At 51.6% G+C, this 22,393-nt stretch overlaps 2 protein-coding genes across 2 annotated transcripts; one reads left to right on the top strand and one right to left on the bottom strand.

Moving 5' to 3' along the window:
• The first annotated feature begins 5,771 nt into the window (after positions 1-5,771).
• Positions 5,772-9,060, top strand: LOC129518398 (paraneoplastic antigen-like protein 6B). The gene is made up of 2 exons (XM_055338528.1): positions 5,772-5,889; positions 6,146-9,060. Exon 2 carries the CDS (start codon positions 6,290-6,292, stop codon positions 7,694-7,696), a length of 1,407 nt encoding a protein of 468 aa, XP_055194503.1. The 5' UTR covers positions 5,772-5,889; positions 6,146-6,289; the 3' UTR covers positions 7,697-9,060.
• Positions 9,061-10,250: 1,190 nt separating this feature from the next.
• LOC129518399 (paraneoplastic antigen-like protein 6B) lies at positions 10,251-13,539 on the bottom strand. Its single transcript, XM_055338529.1, has 2 exons — positions 13,422-13,539; positions 10,251-13,165 (listed from the first exon to the last, which is right to left on the bottom strand). The coding sequence occupies exon 2, from the start codon at positions 13,019-13,021 to the stop codon at positions 11,615-11,617; it is 1,407 nt and encodes a 468-aa protein (XP_055194504.1). The 5' UTR covers positions 13,022-13,165; positions 13,422-13,539; the 3' UTR covers positions 10,251-11,614.
• Positions 13,540-22,393: the final 8,854 nt, after the last annotated feature.

Genomic DNA, 22,393 nt, shown 5'->3' with positions numbered 1-22,393 from the left:
TGCTTTGGATGATATGGATATTTCAATAATATTAATTCTTCCAGTCCATGAGCATGGTATATGTTTCCATTTGTTTGAGTTGTCTTCAATTTCTTTCAGCAGTGTCTTATAGTTTCCAGAGGTCAGGACTTTCACCTCCTTGGGTAAGTTTATTCCTAGGTATTTTATTCTTTTTGGTACAATTGTAAATAGGATTGTTTTCTTAATTTCTCCTTCTGGTAGTTCGTTATTAGTGTATAGAAGTGCAACAGATTTCTGTATGTTGATTTTGTATCCTGCAACTGTACTGAATTCATTCATTGTTCTAAAAGTTTTGGGGTGGAGGCTTTAGGGTTTTCTATATACAAGTAGTATCATGTCATCTTCAAATAGAGACAGTTTTACTTTTTCCTCTCCAATTTGATTTTTTTTAAAGATTTTATTACTTTATTCCTGAGAGACAAGAGAGAGTCACAGACAGGCAGAGGGAGAAATGGGCTCCATGCAGGAAGCCCCACACAGTACTCGATCCTGGGTCTCCAGGATCACACCGTGGGCTGCAGGAAGCACCAAACCGCTGAGCCACCTGGGCTGCCCCTTTCCTGTCCAATTTGAATTCCTTTTATTTCTTTTTGTTTTCCAACTGCTGTGGGTAGTCTCATCTGCTTCTTTGGATTTAAAAAAAGGTAAAAGATCCTGCCTCATATTCACACTCCTCATACTTATCCATGAAAATGTTAATTCATTGAAAAAAATCCCATCCTTCTCTCCTACCGATTCGTTTCCATCCAAATTTTACTTTTTACTTATTTCTGAAAAAATTTACTAAGTTATTCTGAGCAGCTGGGTAATATGATCAATAATTGTGCTGGTGGAAAATTCAAAAATGAAGAGTCTTAGCACAGTGAATATGCAATGAAATTGCAATGGAGAAAATAGCATTTCAATTTATTTGTATATTTTTGTTGCAGAGAACCACTATAGGGTTCGGTAAAAGATGTTGAGGATGAAAGAGAGATTTCATTCAGATAAAATTATGTGAGGGAGGGGGAGTGGAGATAAAATGAAGATGTCGATTTTCCAACTTAGGACAGCTTTTTCTTGTATTTTTAAGTAGATGATGATGGGTGTCAAATTGCCAGGATATTTAGATTTCACTGGGTAGCATCAATATAGTAATGTCAAACTTTTGTTTTAAAATGTCCACACTGGGGCAAGCAGCCCTGGTGGCGAGGCGGTTTAGCACCGCCTGAAGCCCAGGGTGTGATCCTGGGGACCTGGGATGGAGTCCGATGTCTGGCTCCCTGTGTGGAGTTTGCTTCTCCATTTGCCTGTGTCTCTGCCTCTCTCTCTCTCTCTCTCTCTCTCTCTCTCTCTCTCTCTCTCTCGAATAAATAAATAAAATCTTTAAAAAAAGAATGACCTCATTTAAAAATTAATAAATAAATAAATAAATACAAAATGTCCACACTGCTTGAAGGGGGCAAGATGGCAGAAGAGTAGGGTCACCAAGTCATCTGTCCCCACCAAATTACCTAGATAACTTTCAAATCATCCTGGAAACCTACGAATTCAGCCTGAGATTTAAAGAGAGAACAGCTGGAATGCTACAGTGAGAAGAGCTCACACTTCTATCAAGGTAGGAAAACGGGAAAAAAAATAAAGAAATAAAACAGCATCCAAGGGGGAGGGGCCCCACGAGGAGCCGGGTGAGAGCCCCCAGGACAGGAAAGCCCCATCCCGGAGAAGCAGGAGCTTCAGCAATCTTCCCGAAGGGAAAGGCACTTGCAGGGAGCTCCGGCAGGACCCCAGGAGGGGCAGTGGAGCCCCCAGGTTCCCGGGGTCACTAACAGAGGAAGTGCGTCGCTGGGGAGAGCGCACCACACACCGCGGGCCAGACTCCCTAAAGGGCGGAGCGCGCATGGTGGGACCCGGGACCGGGAGCAGCTCGAAGGCGGCCCAGGCAGCGGCTCCGCGGGGAGGGGGCTGCGGGGCCCGGGAGCGCGATTCCAGCTGCCCAGGTCCCGGAGCCCAGGGCGCCAGGGGACACAGCCCAGGATCCGGCACTCACCCCTGGGACAAGCAGAGGCCAGGAGGGCACAGGGCAGCAAGGACACTCCTACCGCCGGGAGGCCCCGAGTTGTGCAGGCCCACGCCCCCAGCCCCCCGAGGCATCCAGGCCCCTGCAGACTGGGAGCTGCAGTAGATACTGCTAGAGCTGACTCCAAGGATGGAGAGCTGGCCGCAGCCACTGTTGTTGTTCCTCCTGGGGCCTCACAGGATAAACAACCCCCACTGAGCTTCACAGCCCCCAAACCGGATAAACAGGATAAACAACTTGCACTGAGCCAGGCACCAGGCATGAGGCTGAGCAGCTCCCCCAGGTGCTCACACCTGAGAATCAGCACAGCAGACCCTCCCCCAGAAGACCAGCTAGAAGGACAGGGGAAAAGCAAGTTATTGAACAAGCAGCACTGGAAAGATCCAGGGGAAGACAAGGGATTTACAGTATATAGAATCAGATGATACTCCCCCCTTTTTTTTCTCTTTGCTTCCCCCCGCCTTTTTTTCTTTTCTCTTTTTTCTTCTTTTTTCTTTTCTTCTTTCTCTTCTCTCTTTTTCTCCTTTTCCCAGTACAACTTGTGTTTGCACTGAGCAAAATGACTAGAAGGAAAAACTTACCTCAAAAGAAAGAATCAGAAACACTCCTCTCTCCCAGAGAGTTACAGAATTTGAGTTACAATTCAATGTCAGAAAGCCAATTCAGAAGCACAATTATAAAGCCACTGGTAGCTCTAGAAAAAAGCATAAAGGATTCAAGAGACTTCATGACTGCAGAATTTAGATCCAATCAGGCAGAAATTAAAAATCAATTAAATGAGATGCACTCCAAACTAGAGGTCTTAACGACCAGAGTTAACGAGGTAGAAGAACAAGTGAGTGACATAGAAGACAAGTTGATGCCAAAGAGGAAAACTGAGGAAAAAAAGAGAAAAACAATTAAAAGATCATGAGGATAGGTTAAGGGGAAAAAATGACTACCTCAGAAGGAAAAATCTACATTTAATTGGGGTTCCCGAGGGCGCCAAAAGGGACAGAGGTCCGGTATATGTATTTGAACAAATCATAGCTGAGAACTTCCCTAATTTGGGGAGGGAAACAGGCATTCAGATCCAGGAGATAGATCCCCACTAAAATCAATAAAAACCGCTCAACACCTCGACATTTCATAGTGAAACTTGCAAATTCCAAAGATAAAGAGATCCTTAAAGCAGCAAGAGACAAGAAATCTCTAACGTTTATGGGGAGAAATATGAGATTAACAGCAGACCTCTCCACAGAGACCTGGCAGGCCAGAAAGGGCTGGCAGGATATATTCAGGGTCTTAAATGAGGAGAACCTGCAGCCAAGAATACTTTATCCAGCAAGACTCTCATTCAGAATAAAAGGAGAGATGAAGAGCTTCCAAGATAGGCAGAAACAGAAAGAATATATAACCACCAAATCAGCTCTGCAAGACATAAAAAGGGGGACTCTGTAACAGAGGAAGTCCAAGGGAACAATCCACAAAAACGGACTGAATAGATACCATGATGACACTAAATTCATATCTTTCAGTAGTAACTCGAACGTGAATGGGCTTAATGACCTCATCAAACGACGCAGGGTTTCAGAGTGGATAAAAAAGCAAGACCCATCTATCTGCAGTCTACAAGAGACTCATTTTAGACATAAGGACACCTACAGCCTGAAAACAAAAGGTTGGAGAACCATGTACCATTCAAATTGTCCTCAAAAAAAAGCAGGGGTAGCCATCCTTATATCAGATAAACTAAAGTTTATCCCGAAGATGGTAGTAAGACATGAAGCGGGACACTATATCATACTTAAAGGATCTATCCAGCAAGAGGACCTAACAATCATCAATATTTATGCCCCAAATGTGGGAGCTGCCAAGTATATCAATCAATTAATAACCAAAGTTAAGATGTATTTACATAATAATACACTTACACTTGGAGACTTGAATACGGCGCTTTCTGCAATTGATAGATATTCAAGCACAACATCTCCAAATAAACAATAGCTTTAAATGATACACTGGACCAGATGGATTTCACAGATATTTACAGAATTTTACATCCAAATGCAACTGAATACATTCATGAGTATTAGAGAAAATAATCTTAGACAATTTTGCCATTTCCTACATGATTGAGCAGAAGGAAACCTACAAGTCTGAGGTTGAGCCAATTTTCTGTCTAGTAAATATGAGGAGGATTTTTCCTCCTCACAAGGACTTGAGTAGACAGAAACAAGACAAGTAAATTCTAATGTGAATGAAACAACCAGAAGAAAAATAGTCCCAAGTCTACTCAAAGGGTTTTTAAAAAATATTTATTCATGAGAGACACACACAGAGAGAGGCAGAGAAATAGGCAGAGGGAGAAGCAGACTCCACGCAGGGAGCCGGATGCAGGACTCCATCAAGTGACCCCGGGATTGTGTTCCAAGCCAAAGGCAGACACTCAACTGCTGAGCCACCCAGGCGTCCCTACTCAGGATTATGGGGACCAATTCAGGATCCAATTTCAACTCTACCTATACACAATAAAGTGCATGCCCTTAAACATATCCCTTAACAGAATGCATCATCACAATGTGGAGTGGGAATATAAGTGGGCAGTTCTATGCCACACCCAGTATAAGGTGAATTTTCAGACCTGGTTGGGTGAGTGAACCTCATCAGGGCATCAACCACACTCTCCTCCTTGTGTGGCTTGGGAGAGCCCTGCCCACTGGAGGCCAGCCAGGATGTAGTTGGCAGAGCAAGCAGGACCACTGGATCTTTTGTCAGAAGGGTAGTCCCTCCTTCCTTCCTTCTGATGCCCCTGGGACCCTTGGGATGCAGAACAGTACACTGCCTACAACCATCAGGAAAAGGCAGGCCCAAGGTATTGGGTTCTACACAGAGAAAGCAGCTTTTGCAGACAGTGGACTTGAAACAGTCAAAATGGAAAAAGTCCAGGCAAACCAGGACTCTGGGTCACCCTGTTTGGTACAGGCCACTGGCGCTGGGGTAGCGATGCGCCTTGGCCCTTCGTGCACCCAGAGCGGCCTCGGCCCCTGCGCAAGCGTGGGGACTGCCGACCCTCCATTGGGGTGGAGTGTGTGAATGAGCCTGTGCGCACGTGGCATTTACCGCACGTGACCGCACCTGGACGAGGTGCTTTTCGCCTAGCTGGGACAGGACCAGTTCTGGAGGTGGGGGAGGAGGAAAACAAGCGAAGAAGCCCCCATAACGCACCCCCCACACGCACACACCCTGTTCCCCACCCATGCCAGAGCGCAACGCGGGCAGGCGCGTCTCGGGCCTGTCCAGCCGCTCTCCCGTGGGCACCCGGGGATGCGGAACCCTCGCCAGGCTGATGCCCTGAGGTCACGTCCCGCGAGGGGCCGGCGGCGGTGGACGGGCTTTGGGTCTAGGCCTGGGACGCCGAGTCGCGGACCCCCAGGGTCCCCACCTGTGCCAGCGGCCCCTCGGGGGCGGGGGAAGGGGCAGGTGACGTCACGCGCGGTCCCGGGGTGCCCGCGGCGGTGGCCACAGCCCGGCCGCGTGACCCGCGCGCGCCAATGGCCGGGCGATCTCCGGGGCGACGCGGAGGGTCCGCGCTCTGCCGCCACTGCGCCCCCGCCCCGAGTCCGCACTGCAGAGAGTGGTGGCGAGCAGGCGCCGGCGCGCCGGCCCACGTGCCGCGCAGACAGAGGGACGGGCCGGGCAGAGGAAGGAAGAGAGGGAGTGAGAGAGCGCCCCGGGCAAAAGGCGCGCACGACCCGGCCGCCGCTCCGCGCAGCCCCTGCGCGCCTCCCGCGGGGACCTCCACCAGGAAGGACCCCCACCCGAGGAAGGTACCAGACCCGGGGAGGGTGCGGGCTTGGCCCCCGGGAAACCCCGCCGCCCTCCGCCCGCCCCAGCGGGACTGCGGCAGCCCGCGGGGGCAGGGGGACCGGCTGGGGAGGGGGCCGTGGCCCCTGCGGGCCGGTGGAAGGCGGGGCGGGGCTCGAGCCTGGGCTGCAGAGGCGCCGCCCGGGGGAGGAGGGTCACCTGGGGGTGGGAGGGGGAGTGTCGGCATTAACCTGGCTCTCGCCCCGTTCGTATTCACAGGCTGTGGAGACCTGGGCAGTTCTCTCTGAGTCCTAGGCTCCCGCCCCAATTCATTCTCCCCCACCCGCCCAGTACCATCCTGGTCTGCTACGGAACCGTTTCCTGCCCCTAGTATTAGCCCCGCGCAGGCGGAAATTGCGCGCGATGGCGGTGACGATGCTGCAGGACTGGTGCAGGTGGATGGGCGTCAGCGCTCGAAGGGGTCTGCTCATTCTGGGCATCCCAGAGGACTGCGATGAAGCCGAACTCCAAGAGTCCCTGGAGGCCGCCCTGTGGCCCATGGGCCACTTTACTGTGCTCGGCAAAGTGTTCCGGGAGGAGGATAATGCCACCGCGGCCCTAGTCGAGCTTGACCGGGAAGTCAACTATGCGTTGGTCCCCAGGGAAATCCCCGGCACTGGGGGTCCCTGGAACGTGGTTTTTGTGCCCCGTTGCTCAGGCGAGGAGTTCCTCAGTCGCGTGTTCCACTTCCTGGAGCAACAGGGGCAGACGGTGGAGAGGGTGGCTGGGGCCCTGGGGCTGGGACTGCGCAGGGTGTGCTGGCTCCGATCGGTCAGTCAGGCAGTCCAGCCCTGGGTGGAGACCATGCGGTACCAGCGCCTGGGCGTGTTTTCCGGGAGGGATCAGCCCGCTCTGGGGGAGGAGTCCTTTGAGGCTTGGCTACACCACACTGCCGACATGCTACATGTGTGGCAGGGGGTCTCGGAAAGGGAGAAGAGGAGGCGGCTGATGGAAGGCCTTCGAGGGACGGCCCTGCAGCTCGTGCACGGACTCCTGGCCGAGAACCCTGCCAGGACCGCGCAGGACTGCCTGGCGGCCCTGACCCAGGTGTTTGGAGACAATGAGTCCCAGGCCACACTCCGGGTGAAGTGTTTAACTGCTCAGCAGCACTCAGGAGAGCGGCTCTCTGCTTTCGTGTTGAGGCTGGAAGTCCTGCTGCAGAAAGCCATTGAGAAGGGGGCCCTGGCCAGAGCCTCAGCTGACCACGTGCGCCTGAGGCAGGTGCTCACCAGGGCCAACCTCACCGAGCCACTGGATGAAGCTCTGAGGAAGCTGAGAACGGTTGGGAGGTCTCCAAGTTTCCTAGAGATGCTGGGGCTTGTTCGGGAGTCTGAGGCATGGGAGGCCAGTCTAGCCAGGAGTGAGAGAGCCCAGGCGGAGGAAGGGGCTGGCGCCCAGGCCAATGCCCAGGCTGATGCCAGAGCCGACGCTAAGGCAGAGGATGATAAAGTGGACGAGAAGGAGCAGGAGCAGCAGGAGCGGGAACGGGAGCGGGAGGAGGAGGACAGTGATGACCGTGATGCTGTCCCTGCAGGCCTAGGTCAGGCACGACCCTCAGAGGCCCCTGGGGGCCCCACCCCTGCCCAGATGGGCGCTGCTTCCAGGGCGGGCCCAGGAGGTCCTGGCTATGAGCCAGAGGGCCTCACCCAGTCAGGAGACCGGGAGGCTGGGGAGCCCCTCGAGGAGGGGCTCAAGCCCATCCCAGACGAGTCAGGAAACGAGGATGGGGCTGGGGGACTGGGCCTCCCCAAGTCCTCCTCAGGCAAATAGGCTCGGAAGGCCCAAGGGCCCCCTCTCCTCTCAGGCAGCCGAGTTCTGGAGGCAGGGGGAGGCCATGCCAGGGCGCAGCCTCACCCCACATGAGGAGCAGGGCCGAGGGAAGGGCCCACCCGGCCCAAGCCAAGCCCCCCGGGCACTCCACCACCCCGAAGGGGACCTGAACACTACCATCAGCCCTTCCAAGTGACCAAGATGACCATGCTTGACACCAAATGGGGCGGGGAGACCTGCCCCCCACCCTCCCATGGCAGCACCACACCCAGCCCCAGTCCAATCAGGCACACCCAATCCCTGCCAACTCAGGCAGCCAGCCTGGGAAGCACCCCTCAGTGGCCGGCCCCAGCCTAGGTGAGGGGCACCTGAAGCCATCTGCCACCCACGCTGGACTGGAAGATGTTAGGGACCATCTCAAGGGTGCCAGCCTCTTGGGCCTCCCAAAACGGGGACCCTTGCCCAATGACCCCCGGGGCACGTTGCTCCATGTTCTGGGAAGCCCACCTGTGTCTCTGCAAGCTCCTCAGTGACCCACGTGTCAAGCTATCCCTCCTCCCCACACCCCCCCCCCACACACACACACACTAGCCATCATTCCCATGCAGAGCCTTGAGGTGTGCAGGAACCTGCCGTGGGCGTCTTGGCCTCCCGGGGCACCCACCTGTCAGCACAGGTGCCATGAGCTTCAGTGTCCACCAAGGCTCTGCTCGCTCTCCTCCGCTGTTGTGAGCTCAACCTCCGCTTTCTCGGTGTAGATTTAGGCCGAATGCTGCTTGTTCTTGTGGAGACGTGTGTGTGTGTGTGTGTGTGTGTGTGTGTGTGTGTGTGTCTGTGTGTTCTTATCTGAGCAGCTGCCCCCACCCCACCCCGGAGACCCTGAGCCCAGTTCCAGGAGACGGCGGGAAGGATGGAGGAGGGCACGGCCGGTGCTCACCCCGCGTGACCTCCAGAAGGAAGAACTGGCCCAAGGACGGAGGTGGCCTGCGGCTGTCTCCACAGGAACTGTGCTCTGATGTGCCGCCTGTTGTCACTTGTGACTCAGTTTCCTTGGCTTGGCCGAGGGTCCCCTGCTGCCTTTTCAGCATCCTGGGACTGTCCCGTGCCGGCCATAGGGCAGGACCAGGCCCCAGCATGTCTGCCAGAGGGGGCGGTGTCCTGGCGTGAGGGGACATGGTCAGCGTCCATCATCCTGGCCAGAGGTTGATCGTGGCCCTCGGGAAGGGAGACTATGGCAGGAGGGCCACGGTGGTGGGGGATGCAGAGGCGCCCCGTTTGGGACCCTGAGAGGAGGGAGGCCGTGACCTATGGGCTCTACTGACCGTCAGACGTTCCCCTCTCTGTTGTCATTCCCTTATCTTCAATGGTTGCAGTACATTTTCTCTTCAATAAATTTCATTGAATGTTTCAGCCATGTCTTGCCTCTGCTCTGGGCTCTGGAAGGAACAACTTTCTACTGGAGCTGCAGGAGGGGATGGGGTTGTGAGTGGCAACATTAGTGTGGTACTGGAGTATTTCAGGGGTGTATCCAAGAGAAGTTGTGTGATCACTTGGGCGGATGGAAACTGGTGAGAGGAGCTTCCTAGAAGTGTGGCTGGTTGGGGCCACTAGAAACCTCAGGCAGCCCCCAGGAATAAAGAGGTTAGACTGTATAGTGAGGAGGGGACAGCAGGTATCCTGAGGATCCAGGATTTGTGGAAACGCTGTATGCCTTAGGACATCCACTGGGTCTGAAAGTTCAAGTGCAAATCCCATAGACAAGCCAGTCTCCGAATTGCCTGGGTATGTTGTTGGATAGACCTATCAGGAGCTGCATGCTGGTGTGTGTGGTGAAGAGATCTCTCATCCATTTACAATCAGCCTACACTTGGAAGCCAACAAGAAGCCAGGCTCCATGTAGCCTCTGAAGGATTCTTTGGACTTGGGGGTGTGTGATAGCCAAAGAATGGGCAGGCTGGGTTCCACAGACCTCACGCCATGTGTAGTGAGAGGATGAAGACCAATGGACACATATTTGTAAATTATTTAAAAATAAAAGAAAGGCCCTAATAATATCCTACACTAACATATCACACAAGAATACTGCCATCACTGCTAACAAGAAGGTTTACCCCTAATGCCAGTACGCTTCTAGCTGTAGCATCTCATATAGGGCAGGAATGTCTTGAACATGGAATGACTGTGTTTGTCTCCCAAGGATTTCCTCTCACTACACATTCCGTGAGGTCTGTGGATCCTCAGGATACCTGCTGTCCCCTCCTCACTATACAGTCTAACCTCTTTATTCCTGGGGGCTGCCTGAGGTTTCTAGTGGCCCCAACCAGCCACACTTCTAGGAAGCTCCTCTCACCAGTTTCCATCCGCCCAAGTGATCACACAACTTCTCTTGGATACACCCCTGAAATACTCCAGTACCACACTAATGTTGCCACTCACAACCCCATCCCCTCCTGCAGCTCCAGTAGAAAGTTGTTCCTTCCAGAGCCCAGAGCAGAGGCAAGACGTGGCTGAAACATTCAATGAAATTTATTGAAGAGAAAATGTACTGCAACCATTGAAGATAAGGGAATGACAACAGAGAGGGGAACGTCTGACGGTCAGTAGAGCCCATAGGTCACGGCCTCCCTCCTCTCAGGGTCCCAAACGGGGCGCCTCTGCATCCCCCACCACCGTGGCCCTCCTGCCATAGTCTCCCTTCCCGAGGGCCACGATCAACCTCTGGCCAGGATGATGGACGCTGACCATGTCCCCTCACGCCAGGACACCGCCCCCTCTGGCAGACATGCTGGGGCCTGGTCCTGCCCTATGGCCGGCACGGGACAGTCCCAGGATGCTGAAAAGGCAGCAGGGGACCCTCGGCCAAGCCAAGGAAACTGAGTCACAAGTGACAACAGGCGGCACATCAGAGCACAGTTCCTGTGGAGACAGCCGCAGGCCACCTCCGTCCTTGGGCCAGTTCTTCCTTCTGGAGGTCACGCGGGGTGAGCACCGGCCGTGCCCTCCTCCATCCTTCCCGCCGTCTCCTGGAACTGGGCTCAGGGTCTCCGGGGTGGGGTGGGGGCAGCTGCTCAGATAAGAACACACAGACACACACACACACACACACACACACACACACACACACACGTCTCCACAAGAACAAGCAGCATTCGGCCTAAATCTACACCGAGAAAGCGGAGGTTGAGCTCACAACAGCGGAGGAGAGCGAGCAGAGCCTTGGTGGACACTGAAGCTCATGGCACCTGTGCTGACAGGTGGGTGCCCCGGGAGGCCAAGACGCCCACGGCAGGTTCCTGCACACCTCAAGGCTCTGCATGGGAATGATGGCTAGTGTGTGTGTGTGTGGGGGGGGGGTGTGGGGAGGAGGGATAGCTTGACACGTGGGTCACTGAGGAGCTTGCAGAGACACAGGTGGGCTTCCCAGAACATGGAGCAACGTGCCCCGGGGGTCATTGGGCAAGGGTCCCCGTTTTGGGAGGCCCAAGAGGCTGGCACCCTTGAGATGGTCCCTAACATCTTCCAGTCCAGCGTGGGTGGCAGATGGCTTCAGGTGCCCCTCACCTAGGCTGGGGCCGGCCACTGAGGGGTGCTTCCCAGGCTGGCTGCCTGAGTTGGCAGGGATTGGGTGTGCCTGATTGGACTGGGGCTGGGTGTGGTGCTGCCATGGGAGGGTGGGGGGCAGGTCTCCCCGCCCCATTTGGTGTCAAGCATGGTCATCTTGGTCACTTGGAAGGGCTGATGGTAGTGTTCAGGTCCCCTTCGGGGTGGTGGAGTGCCCGGGGGGCTTGGCTTGGGCCGGGTGGGCCCTTCCCTCGGCCCTGCTCCTCATGTGGGGTGAGGCTGCGCCCTGGCATGGCCTCCCCCTGCCTCCAGAACTCGGCTGCCTGAGAGGAGAGGGGGCCCTTGGGCCTTCCGAGCCTATTTGCCTGAGGAGGACTTGGGGAGGCCCAGTCCCCCAGCCCCATCCTCGTTTCCTGACTCGTCTGGGATGGGCTTGAGCCCCTCCTCGAGGGGCTCCCCAGCCTCCCGGTCTCCTGACTGGGTGAGGCCCTCTGGCTCATAGCCAGGACCTCCTGGGCCCGCCCTGGAAGCAGCGCCCATCTGGGCAGGGGTGGGGCCCCCAGGGGCCTCTGAGGGTCGTGCCTGACCTAGGCCTGCAGGGACAGCATCACGGTCATCACTGTCCTCCTCCTCCCGCTCCCGTTCCCGCTCCTGCTGCTCCTGCTCCTTCTCGTCCACTTTATCATCCTCTGCCTTAGCGTCGGCTCTGGCATCAGCCTGGGCATTGGCCTGGGCGCCAGCCCCTTCCTCCGCCTGGGCTCTCTCACTCCTGGCTAGACTGGCCTCCCATGCCTCAGACTCCCGAACAAGCCCCAGCATCTCTAGGAAACTTGGAGACCTCCCAACCGTTCTCAGCTTCCTCAGAGCTTCATCCAGTGGCTCGGTGAGGTTGGCCCTGGTGAGCACCTGCCTCAGGCGCACGTGGTCAGCTGAGGCTCTGGCCAGGGCCCCCTTCTCAATGGCTTTCTGCAGCAGGACTTCCAGCCTCAACACGAAAGCAGAGAGCCGCTCTCCTGAGTGCTGCTGAGCAGTTAAACACTTCACCCGGAGTGTGGCCTGGGACTCATTGTCTCCAAACACCTGGGTCAGGGCCGCCAGGCAGTCCTGAGCGGTCCTGGCAGGGTTCTCGGCCAGGAGTCCGTGCACGAGCTGCAGGGCCGTCCCTCGAAGGCCTTCCATCAGCCGCCTCCTCTTCTCCCTTTCCGAGACCCCCTGCCACACATGTAGCATGTCGGCAGTGTGGTGTAGCCAAGCCTCAAAGGACTCCTCCCCCAGAGCGGGCTGATCCCTCCCGGAAAACACGCCCAGGCGCTGGTACCGCATGGTCTCCACCCAGGGCTGGACTGCCTGACTGACCGATCGGAGCCAGCACACCCTGCGCAGTCCCAGCCCCAGGGCCCCAGCCACCCTCTCCACCGTCTGCCCCTGTTGCTCCAGGAAGTGGAACACGCGACTGAGGAACTCCTCGCCTGAGCAACGGGGCACAAAAACCACGTTCCAGGGACCCCCAGTGCCGGGGATTTCCCTGGGGACCAACGCATAGTTGACTTCCCGGTCAAGCTCGACTAGGGCCGCGGTGGCATTATCCTCCTCCCGGAACACTTTGCCGAGCACAGTAAAGTGGCCCATGGGCCACAGGGCGGCCTCCAGGGACTCTTGGAGTTCGGCTTCATCGCAGTCCTCTGGGATGCCCAGAATGAGCAGACCCCTTCGAGCGCTGACGCCCATCCACCTGCACCAGTCCTGCAGCATCGTCACCGCCATCGCGCGCAATTTCCGCCTGCGCGGGGCTAATACTAGGGGCAGGAAACGGTTCCGTAGCAGACCAGGATGGTACTGGGCGGGTGGGGGAGAATGAATTGGGGCGGGAGCCTAGGACTCAGAGAGAACTGCCCAGGTCTCCACAGCCTGTGAATACGAACGGGGCGAGAGCCAGGTTAATGCCGACACTCCCCCTCCCACCCCCAGGTGACCCTCCTCCCCCGGGCGGCGCCTCTGCAGCCCAGGCTCGAGCCCCGCCCCGCCTTCCACCGGCCCGCAGGGGCCACGGCCCCCTCCCCAGCCGGTCCCCCTGCCCCCGCGGGCTGCCGCAGTCCCGCTGGGGCGGGCGGAGGGCGGCGGGGTTTCCCGGGGGCCAAGCCCGCACCCTCCCCGGGTCTGGTACCTTCCTCGGGTGGGGGTCCTTCCTGGTGGAGGTCCCCGCGGGAGGCGCGCAGGGGCTGCGCGGAGCGGCGGCCGGGTCGTGCGCGCCTTTTGCCCGGGGCGCTCTCTCACTCCCTCTCTTCCTTCCTCTGCCCGGCCCGTCCCTCTGTCTGCGCGGCACGTGGGCCGGCGCGCCGGCGCCTGCTCGCCACCACTCTCTGCAGTGCGGACTCGGGGCGGGGGCGCAGTGGCGGCAGAGCGCGGACCCTCCGCGTCGCCCCGGAGATCGCCCGGCCATTGGCGCGCGCGGGTCACGCGGCCGGGCTGTGGCCACCGCCGCGGGCACCCCGGGACCGCGCGTGACGTCACCTGCCCCTTCCCCCGCCCCCGAGGGGCCGCTGGCACAGGTGGGGACCCTGGGGGTCCGCGACTCGGCGTCCCAGGCCTAGACCCAAAGCCCGTCCACCGCCGCCGGCCCCTCGCGGGACGTGACCTCAGGGCATCAGCCTGGCGAGGGTTCCGCATCCCCGGGTGCCCACGGGAGAGCGGCTGGACAGGCCCGAGACGCGCCTGCCCGCGTTGCGCTCTGGCATGGGTGGGGAACAGGGTGTGTGCGTGTGGGGGGTGCGTTATGGGGGCTTCTTCGCTTGTTTTCCTCCTCCCCCACCTCCAGAACTGGTCCTGTCCCAGCTAGGCGAAAAGCACCTCGTCCAGGTGCGGTCACGTGCGGTAAATGCCACGTGCGCACAGGCTCATTCACACACTCCACCCCAATGGTGGGTCGGCAGTCCCCACGCTTGCGCAGGGGCCGAGGCCGCTCTGGGTGCACGAAGGGCCAAGGCGCATCGCTACCCCAGCGCCAGTGGCCTGTACCAAACAGGGTGACCCAGAGTCCTGGTTTGCCTGGACTTTTTCCATTTTGACTGTTTCAAGTCCACTGTCTGCAAAAGCTGCTTTCTCTGTGTAGAACCCAATACCTTGGGCCTGCCTTTTCCTGATGGTTGTAGGCAGTGTACTGTTCTGCATCCCAAGGGTCCCAGGGGCATCAGAAGGAAGGAAGGAGGGACTACCCTTCTGACAAAAGATCCAGTGGTCCTGCTTGCTCTGCCAACTACATCCTGGCTGGCCTCCAGTGGGCAGGGCTCTCCCAAGCCACACAAGGAGGAGAGTGTGGTTGATGCCCTGATGAGGTTCACTCACCCAACCAGGTCTGAAAATTCACCTTATACTGGGTGTGGCATAGAACTGCCCACTTATATTCCCACTCCACATTGTGATGATGCATTCTGTTAAGGGATATGTTCAAGGGCATGCACTTTATTGTGTATAGGTAGAGTTGAAATTGGATCCTGAATTGGTCCCCATAATCCTGAGTAGGGACGCCTGGGTGGCTCAGCAGTTGAGTGTCTGCCTTTGGCTTGGAACACAATCCCGGGGTCACTTGATGGAGTCCTGCATCCGGCTCCCTGCGTGGAGTCTGCTTCTCCCTCTGCCTATTTCTCTGCCTCTCTCTGTGTGTGTCTCTCATGAATAAATATTTTTTAAAAACCCTTTGAGTAGACTTGGGACTATTTTTCTTCTGGTTGTTTCATTCACATTAGAATTTACTTGTCTTGTTTCTGTCTACTCAAGTCCTTGTGAGGAGGAAAAATCCTCCTCATATTTACTAGACAGAAAATTGGCTCAACCTCAGACTTGTAGGTTTCCTTCTGCTCAATCATGTAGGAAATGGCAAAATTGTCTAAGATTATTTTCTCTAATACTCATGAATTATTTTCCATGGTATATGGAATGAGACTGAGGGGTGCTTGGAAAGTCTACCATGTGTGTCTTTTTTGCTATTTTGCTTTTTTGCTGTTTTTGCTTAAAAACATTTCAGAGGTTACTTAGACTCCATGTCTCTGATAAAACATTTGGTTGCCAAAAGCCAACGCCTTTCCTGGAAAGGCAATGAAATAGCCTGGTGTTCTGCAAGACTACACACTGGTCCCAGTTTTGCTACTCTGAGGACTTAATCATCTACTCAACTTAGAGAGGCAGAAAGGGAGTCTCAGAGAAGGGATACAGTAGCCCAAAGTCACACAATGAGTAAATGGCAAAGTTATGAGGCATCATGGGGAGATGCAAAGTACAGCCAAGGCCAAGGGGGGTATCCAGAATTTATCTGGGAAGAGGCAAGTAGAGTCCCAGTCAGGTGCAATGAAGCAGATCTATGGATGTCCTGGATGTCAATAAAGAAGTATTTGGGGACACAAAGGTCGAAGTGATAGATTTCAATATGTTCATTTTGAAAGCTTTTGAACACTTTTTGTGATTGGCGTTAACCTTCACTCTGGTTTTAGGGCCTCCTCAACTCTCTGCTCAAAGGACAATAAAGAATATTATCTCCTCCATTCAAATAGAAGATCTTTGTTTTTATTGTTTTTATTTTTATTTATTCATGAGAGATGGAGAGAGAGAGAGAGAGAGAGAGAGAGGCAGAGACACAGGCAGAGGGAGAAGCAGGCTACATGCAGGGCGCCCGACATGGGACTCAATCCTGGGACTCAATCCTGGGACTCCAGGACCACGCCCTGGGCCGAAGGCAGGTGCCAAACCGCTGAGCCACCCAGGGATCCCCAAATAGAAGATCTTTGAAGCCAGTAAAAAGATCTTATTTGTTTTTATGTCCCCATTGTCTTGCACGGTAGCTAGCACAAAATCACTAAAATTGAGGAACTGATAAATAAACGTTACTTATAAAGTAGAAGTGTAATATAGCATAAAGTAGGCCACCTCCACAGCGGGGGGGCCTTCTCCTGGCTTAGGCCCATAGCATCACGGTTACCTAGGTGGCAAACTCCTGAGCCCCACCTCTGGAGAGTCTGTTCTACTGGGTCTGAGACAGACCTGAAAATTTTTTTTTACAAGAGCTTCTGGTAAGTAAATACTATAAAAAATACATTCTGCAATATTTAACATACAAAAAGGCATAAAAAGTACAACCAATACTTCTATACCTAGTACCTAAGACAGAAAACACTGGCAATGAAGTTAACCTCTTGGCATATTCCTTCCCAATAGCCTCCAGCTCTCTGCCCCATAGAGGGAAGCACTGTTCTGCATTTACATTTCTTTGCATTTCCACTGCAAAAAAAGGGGAAAAAAAGATATTTAAACAACTGCTACTATTGTGTTCTCATGTTTTAGACTTTATAAAAATGGTATCATATTCTCTATATTCATCCATTTAGTTAACTAATCTTTATGTTTGTGAGAATCACCATTTTGATACATCCAAGTTTGGTTCATCAATTTTCAATTCTGTATGATATTTCATTGTGGGAGTGTGTGTGTGTGTGTGTGTGTGTGTGTACGGAAATGTATTTATTAATTTTCCCATTGACAGATATTTATTTCTCATTTTTAGCTATCACAAATAATGCTGCTCTAAATATTCTTAGAGAGTTTCACTAGGGTATGTACCTAGCAGTGGCATCGCTGGGTCAAAGACTATTTTCAATTTTAAGATACATTGTCAGTGTTCTCCAGGTTGCTATACCAATTTAAACCTCTATCAATCTCCACATCATCATCAAAATTTAATATTTTTTAAAGATTTATTTATTTGAGAGACAGAGAAAGAAAAAAATGGCTCAAGTGGGAGGAGGGGCAGAGGGAGAATCCTTGAGCAAATTCCCCGCTCAGTGGGGAGCCTGACACAGGGCTCAATCGCAGGACCCTGAGGTCATGACCTGAGCTGAAATCAAGAGTTGGCTGCTTAATTGATTGAGCCACCCAGGTGCCCCCACCAATATTTAATATTATGTGGCTTAAATGTTGCCAATTCACAGGGATGTCAATTGTTATTTCTTTGTGCTTTTATTTTGAATCTCTCTGATTATAAATGAAGTTTAATACCTTAGTTAGGGGCCCATTTCTAATTCTTTTTGTTTGAAATTCTTTTTTTAAGATTTTAATTATTATTCATGAGAGACACACAGAGAGAGAAAGGCAGAGACACAGGCAGAGGGAGAAGCAGGCTCCATGCAGGGAGCCGGATGTGGGACTTGATCCCAGGAATCCAGGATCACGCCCCAGGTCTAAGGCAGGCACTAAATCGCTGAGCCACCCAGGGATCCCTTTGTTTGAAATTCCTAACTAATTTTTCCTATTTCTTTATAGGGAAGTTTTTCCTCTTTTATGCTTTATAGAATTTCTTTATTAATCTGGAAACTTTTTCCATTTAAGTTATTTTGGCTGTGTAACCAATTACTCAAAACATACTGGCTTACAACAACCATCTTATTCGGTTCACAATTTTGTGAGTTAGGAATTGGGGGAAAGTTTGGCTGGGCAGTTCTCTCTTGGGGTTTCTCACGTAGTTGAAGATGTGAGCTGGGAATTTAATGATATGAAGGCTTAACTGGGCTGCAAACACAAGGTGGCTCACTCACATGGCTGACATCAAGTCACATTTGGGTACTCAGAGCCGATAACATTCTGATTTTTACATACACTTGGATTACAATATTCCTCTGAATCACCATTCTTGGGTCAATTAAGTTTTTGATGTGGACTATAAGAAATTTCTATAGAGGGATCCCTGGGTGGCGCAGCGGTTTGGCGCCTGCCTTTGGCCCAGGGCGCGATCCTGGAGACCCGGGATCGAATCCCACGTCGGGCTCCCGGTGCATGGAGCCTGCTTCTCCCTCTGCCTGTGTCTCTGCCTCTCTCTCTCTCTCTGTGACTATCATAAATAAATAAATAAAAAGAAATTTCTATAGAAGAATACATGGATAGACAGAAATTATTCCCATGAATTGTTTAAGATTGTTATGTGTCGAATAGTGTCCTCCTAAATTCATGGTGAAATCCTAACAACCAGTGCCTTAGAATGTGCCCTTATTTGCAAATAAGGTCATTCATCGCAGATGTAATTATTAAAAAGTTACGCAGTCATCATTTTGAATTATTATTTAATTTATAAACTTTATTTTTAGAGGAATTTTTGGTTCACAGCAAAATTGAGTGGGAAGTATAGAGATCTCCCACATACTTCTTAATCCCCCCAAAACATAACCTCCTATGCTATTGACATCTTTGCCAATTTGAATGACTTTAATGTCTTTTTGTTGTCTGATTGCTGAGGCTAGGACTTCCAATACTATGTTGAATAGCAGTGGTGAGAGTGGACATCCCTGTCATGTTCCTGATCTTAGGGGAAAGGCTCCCAGTGTTTCCCCATTGAGAACGATATTTGCTGTGGTCTTTTTGTAGATGGCTTTTAAGACTCTGAGGAATGTTCCCTCGATCCCTAGACTCTGAAGAGTTTAGATCAGGAATGGATGCCATATTTTGATAAATGCTTACTTTGCATCTATTGAGAGGATCATATGGTTCTTGTTTTTCTCTTGTTGATATGATCAATCACATTAATTGCTTTACGAGTGCTGAACCAGCCTTGCATCCCGGGGATACATCCCACTTGGTCATGGTGAATAATCTTCTTAATGTATTATTGGATCCAAATGGCTAGTATCTTGTTGAGAATTTTTGCATCTGTGTTCATCAGGGATATTGGTCTAGAAGTCTCCTTTTTGGTGGGGTCTTTGTCTGGTTTTGGAATTAAGGTGATGCTGGCCTCATAGAATGAGATTGGAAGTATTCCATCACTTTCTGTCCTTCGGAACAGCTTTAGTAGAATTGATATGGTTTCTTCTTTAAACGTTTAATACAATTCCCCTGGGAAGCCATCTGGACCTGGGCTTCTGTGTCTTGGGAGGTTTTTGATGACTGCTTCAATTTCCTCCCTGGTTATTGGCCTGTTCAGGTTTTCTATTTCTTCCTGTTCCAGTTTTGGTAGTTTGTGGCTTTCCAGGAATGCGTCCCTTTCTTCTAGATTGCCTAATTTATTGGCATAAGCTGCTCGTAAAAGGTTTTTAAAATTGTTTGAAAAAAATTGTTTGTATTTGCTTGGTATGGGTGGTGATCTCTCCTTTTTCATTCGTGGTTTTATTAATTTGAGTCTTTTCTCTCTTCTTTTTAATAAGGCTGGCTAATGGTTTATCTATATTATTAATTCTTTCAAAGAATCAACTCCTGGTTTTGTTGATCTGTTCCACAGTTCTTCTGGTCTCTATTTCAGGAGTTCTGCCCGAATCTTTATTAACTCCCTTCTTCTGCTGGGTGAAGGTTTTATTTGCTGTTCTGTCTCCAGCTCCTTTAGGTGCAAGGTTAGCTTTTGTATTTGAGTTCTTTCTAGTTTTTAGATAGATGCTTGTATGGCGATGTATTTTCCCCTCAGGACTGCTTTTGCTGTATCACTAAGATGTTAAAGGGTTGTGTCTTCATTCTCATTACTGTCCATGAATCTTTTTAATTCTTCTCTAATTTCCTGGTTGACCCTTTCATCTTTTAGCAGGTGGTCCTTAACCTCAAAGTGTTTGAAATCCTTCCAAATTTCTTCTTGCGATTTAGTTCTAGTTTCAAAGTATTATGGTCTGAAAATATGCAGGGGACAATCCCAATCTTTTGGTATCAGTTAAGACCTGATTTGTGACCCAGGATGTGGTCTATTCTGGAAAAAGTTCCATGTGCACTTAAGAAGAATGTGTATTCAGTTGCATTTGGATGTAAAGTTCTGTAAATATCTGTGAAATCCATCTGGTCCAGTGTATCATTTAAAGCTCTTGTTTCTTTGGAGATGTTGTGCTTGAATATCTATCAATTGAAGGAAGCGCCGTATTCAAGTCTCCAAGTATAAGTGTATTATTATCTAAGTATGTCTTAACTTTGGTTATTAATTGTTTGATAAACTTGGCAGCTCCCACATTCGGGCATGTTAGGTCCTCTTGTTGGATAGACCCTTTAAGTATCATATAGTATCCCTCTTCATCTCTTACTACAGTCGTTGGGATAAACTTTAATTTATCTGATATGAGGATGGCTATTCCTGCTTTCTTTGGAGGACCATTTAAATGGGAAATGGTAAATTGAACACCAATAAAAAATAAATTTATTATTAAAAATAAAATAAAATAAAATAAATGGGAAGTGGTTCTCCAACCTTTTATTTTCAGACTGTAAGTGTCCTTACATCTAAAATGAGTCTCTTGTAGACAGCAAATAGATGGGTCTTGCTTTTTTATCCAATCTGAAACCCTGTGCCTTTTGATGGGATCAGGAAGCCCATTCACGTTCAGAGTTACTATTGAAAGATATGAATTTAGTGTCATCATACTACCTATTCAATCCCTGTTTTTGTGGATTGTTTCCTTGGACTTCGTCTTTCTTTTACAGAGTCCCCCTTAATATTTCTTGCAGAGCTGGTTTGGTGGTCACATATACTTCCAGTTTCTGCCTATCTTGGAAGCTCTTTATCTCTCCTTCTATTCTGAATGAGAGTCTTGCTGGATAGAGTATTCTTGGCTGCATGCTCTTCTCATTTAGGACCCTGACTATATCCTGCCAGCCCTTTCTGGCCTGTCAGGTCTCTGTGGAGAGGCCTGCTGTTAACCTAATCCTTCTTCCCATAAAGGTTAGGGATTTCTTGTCTCTTGCTGCTTTAAGGATCTTCTCATTATCTTTGGAATTTGCAAGTTTCACTATGAAATGTCGGGGTGTCGGTTTTTATTGATTCTAGCGGGGATCTATCTCCTGGATCTGAATGCCTGTTTCCCTCCCCAAGTCAGAAGTTCTCAGCTATAATTTGTTCAAATACACTTTCTGGTCCTCTGTCCCTTTCGGTGCCCTCGGGAACCCCAATTAAACATATGTTTTTTTCCTTCTGAGGCTGTCATTTATTTCCCTTAACTTTTCCTTGTGATCTTTTCATTGTTTTTCTCTTTTTTCCTCAGTTTCCTTCCTTGCCATCAATTTGTTTTCTATGTCACTCACTCATTCTTCTACCCCATTAACCCTCGTTAGGACCTCCAGTTTGGATTGCATCTCACTTAACTGATTTTTAATTTCGGCCTGATTAGATCTAAATTTTGCAGTCAGGAAGTCTCTTGAGTCCTTTATGCTTTTTTTCCACAGCCACCAGTAGCTTTATAATTGTGCTTCCTAATTGGCTTTCTGACATCGAATTGTAATCCAAATTCTGTAACTCTGTGGGAGAGAGTATTGTTTCTCATTCTTTCTTGTGTGGTTAGCTCTTCCTTCTAATCATATTGCCTCATGCAGAGTGGCTAAAAACAAGTTGTACTGGAAAAAGGAAGGAAAAAAGGGAAGAAAAGAAAAATGGGGGAAACAAACCAAAAACAAAAAAACAAGGAGGGGTATCCTGATTCTATATACTGTATGTCCTTCAACATCCCCTGGAGCTTTTGAGTGCTTCTCGGTTAAGAACTTGCTCTTAAAAAAAAAAAAAAGAACTTGCTCTTCCCCTATCCTTCCAGCTGGTCTTCTGGGGAGGGGCCTGCTGTGCTGATTCTCAGGTGTGTGCACCTGGGGGTGCTGCCCCACTCCCTGCTAGGTGCACAGCTCAGTGGGAGCTGTTTACTCTGTGAGGGCCCTGCACTCTGACAACCCCGCTCAGTCCCAGGCATAAGGTGACACCAAGAGGAACAACAACACTGGCAGCGGCCAGCTCCCCAGCCCTGGAGTCAGCTCCAGCAGTAACTTCCGCAGTCTCCCATTCCACACTGGCCTGGATGCTCTGGGGTTGGGGGGCACTGATCTGCACAGCTCTGCGCCGCCTAGCAGCAGGAGTGTCCTCACTGTCCTGTGTCCTCCCAGCCTCTACCTGTCCCAAGAGAAGTGCCAGATCCTGGGCTGTGTCCCCCAGCGCCTTGGGCTCCAGGGCCTGCGCCACTGGAATCATGCTCCCTGGACCTCGCAGCCTTCTTCACACAGGGCCACCACCTCAGCTGCTCCTGGGGCTGCGCAGCCCACTCCGTGCAGAGCCACCGCCTGAGCCGCCACCTGAGTTGCTCCTGGGGCCCTGCTGGGCATGCGCTCCAGCCCTTTAGGGAGCTCCGCTGAGGTATGTGACACGCTCTCCCCAGGGGC

This window comes from Nyctereutes procyonoides, unplaced genomic scaffold, assembly GCF_905146905.1.
Source record: "Nyctereutes procyonoides isolate TBG_1078 unplaced genomic scaffold, NYPRO_anot_genome, whole genome shotgun sequence".
Classification (NCBI taxonomy): Eukaryota; Metazoa; Chordata; class Mammalia; order Carnivora; family Canidae; genus Nyctereutes; species Nyctereutes procyonoides.
The sequence above is the reverse complement of the archived record's forward strand: the minus strand, read 5'-3'. Positions and strand labels throughout refer to the sequence as shown.

Coding starts and splice junctions, on each gene's coding strand:
- LOC129518398 (XM_055338528.1), top strand. CDS start 6,290: ATGGCGGTGACGATGCTGCAGGACTGGTGCAGGTGGATGGGCGTCAGC.
- LOC129518399 (XM_055338529.1), bottom strand. CDS start 13,021: ATGGCGGTGACGATGCTGCAGGACTGGTGCAGGTGGATGGGCGTCAGC.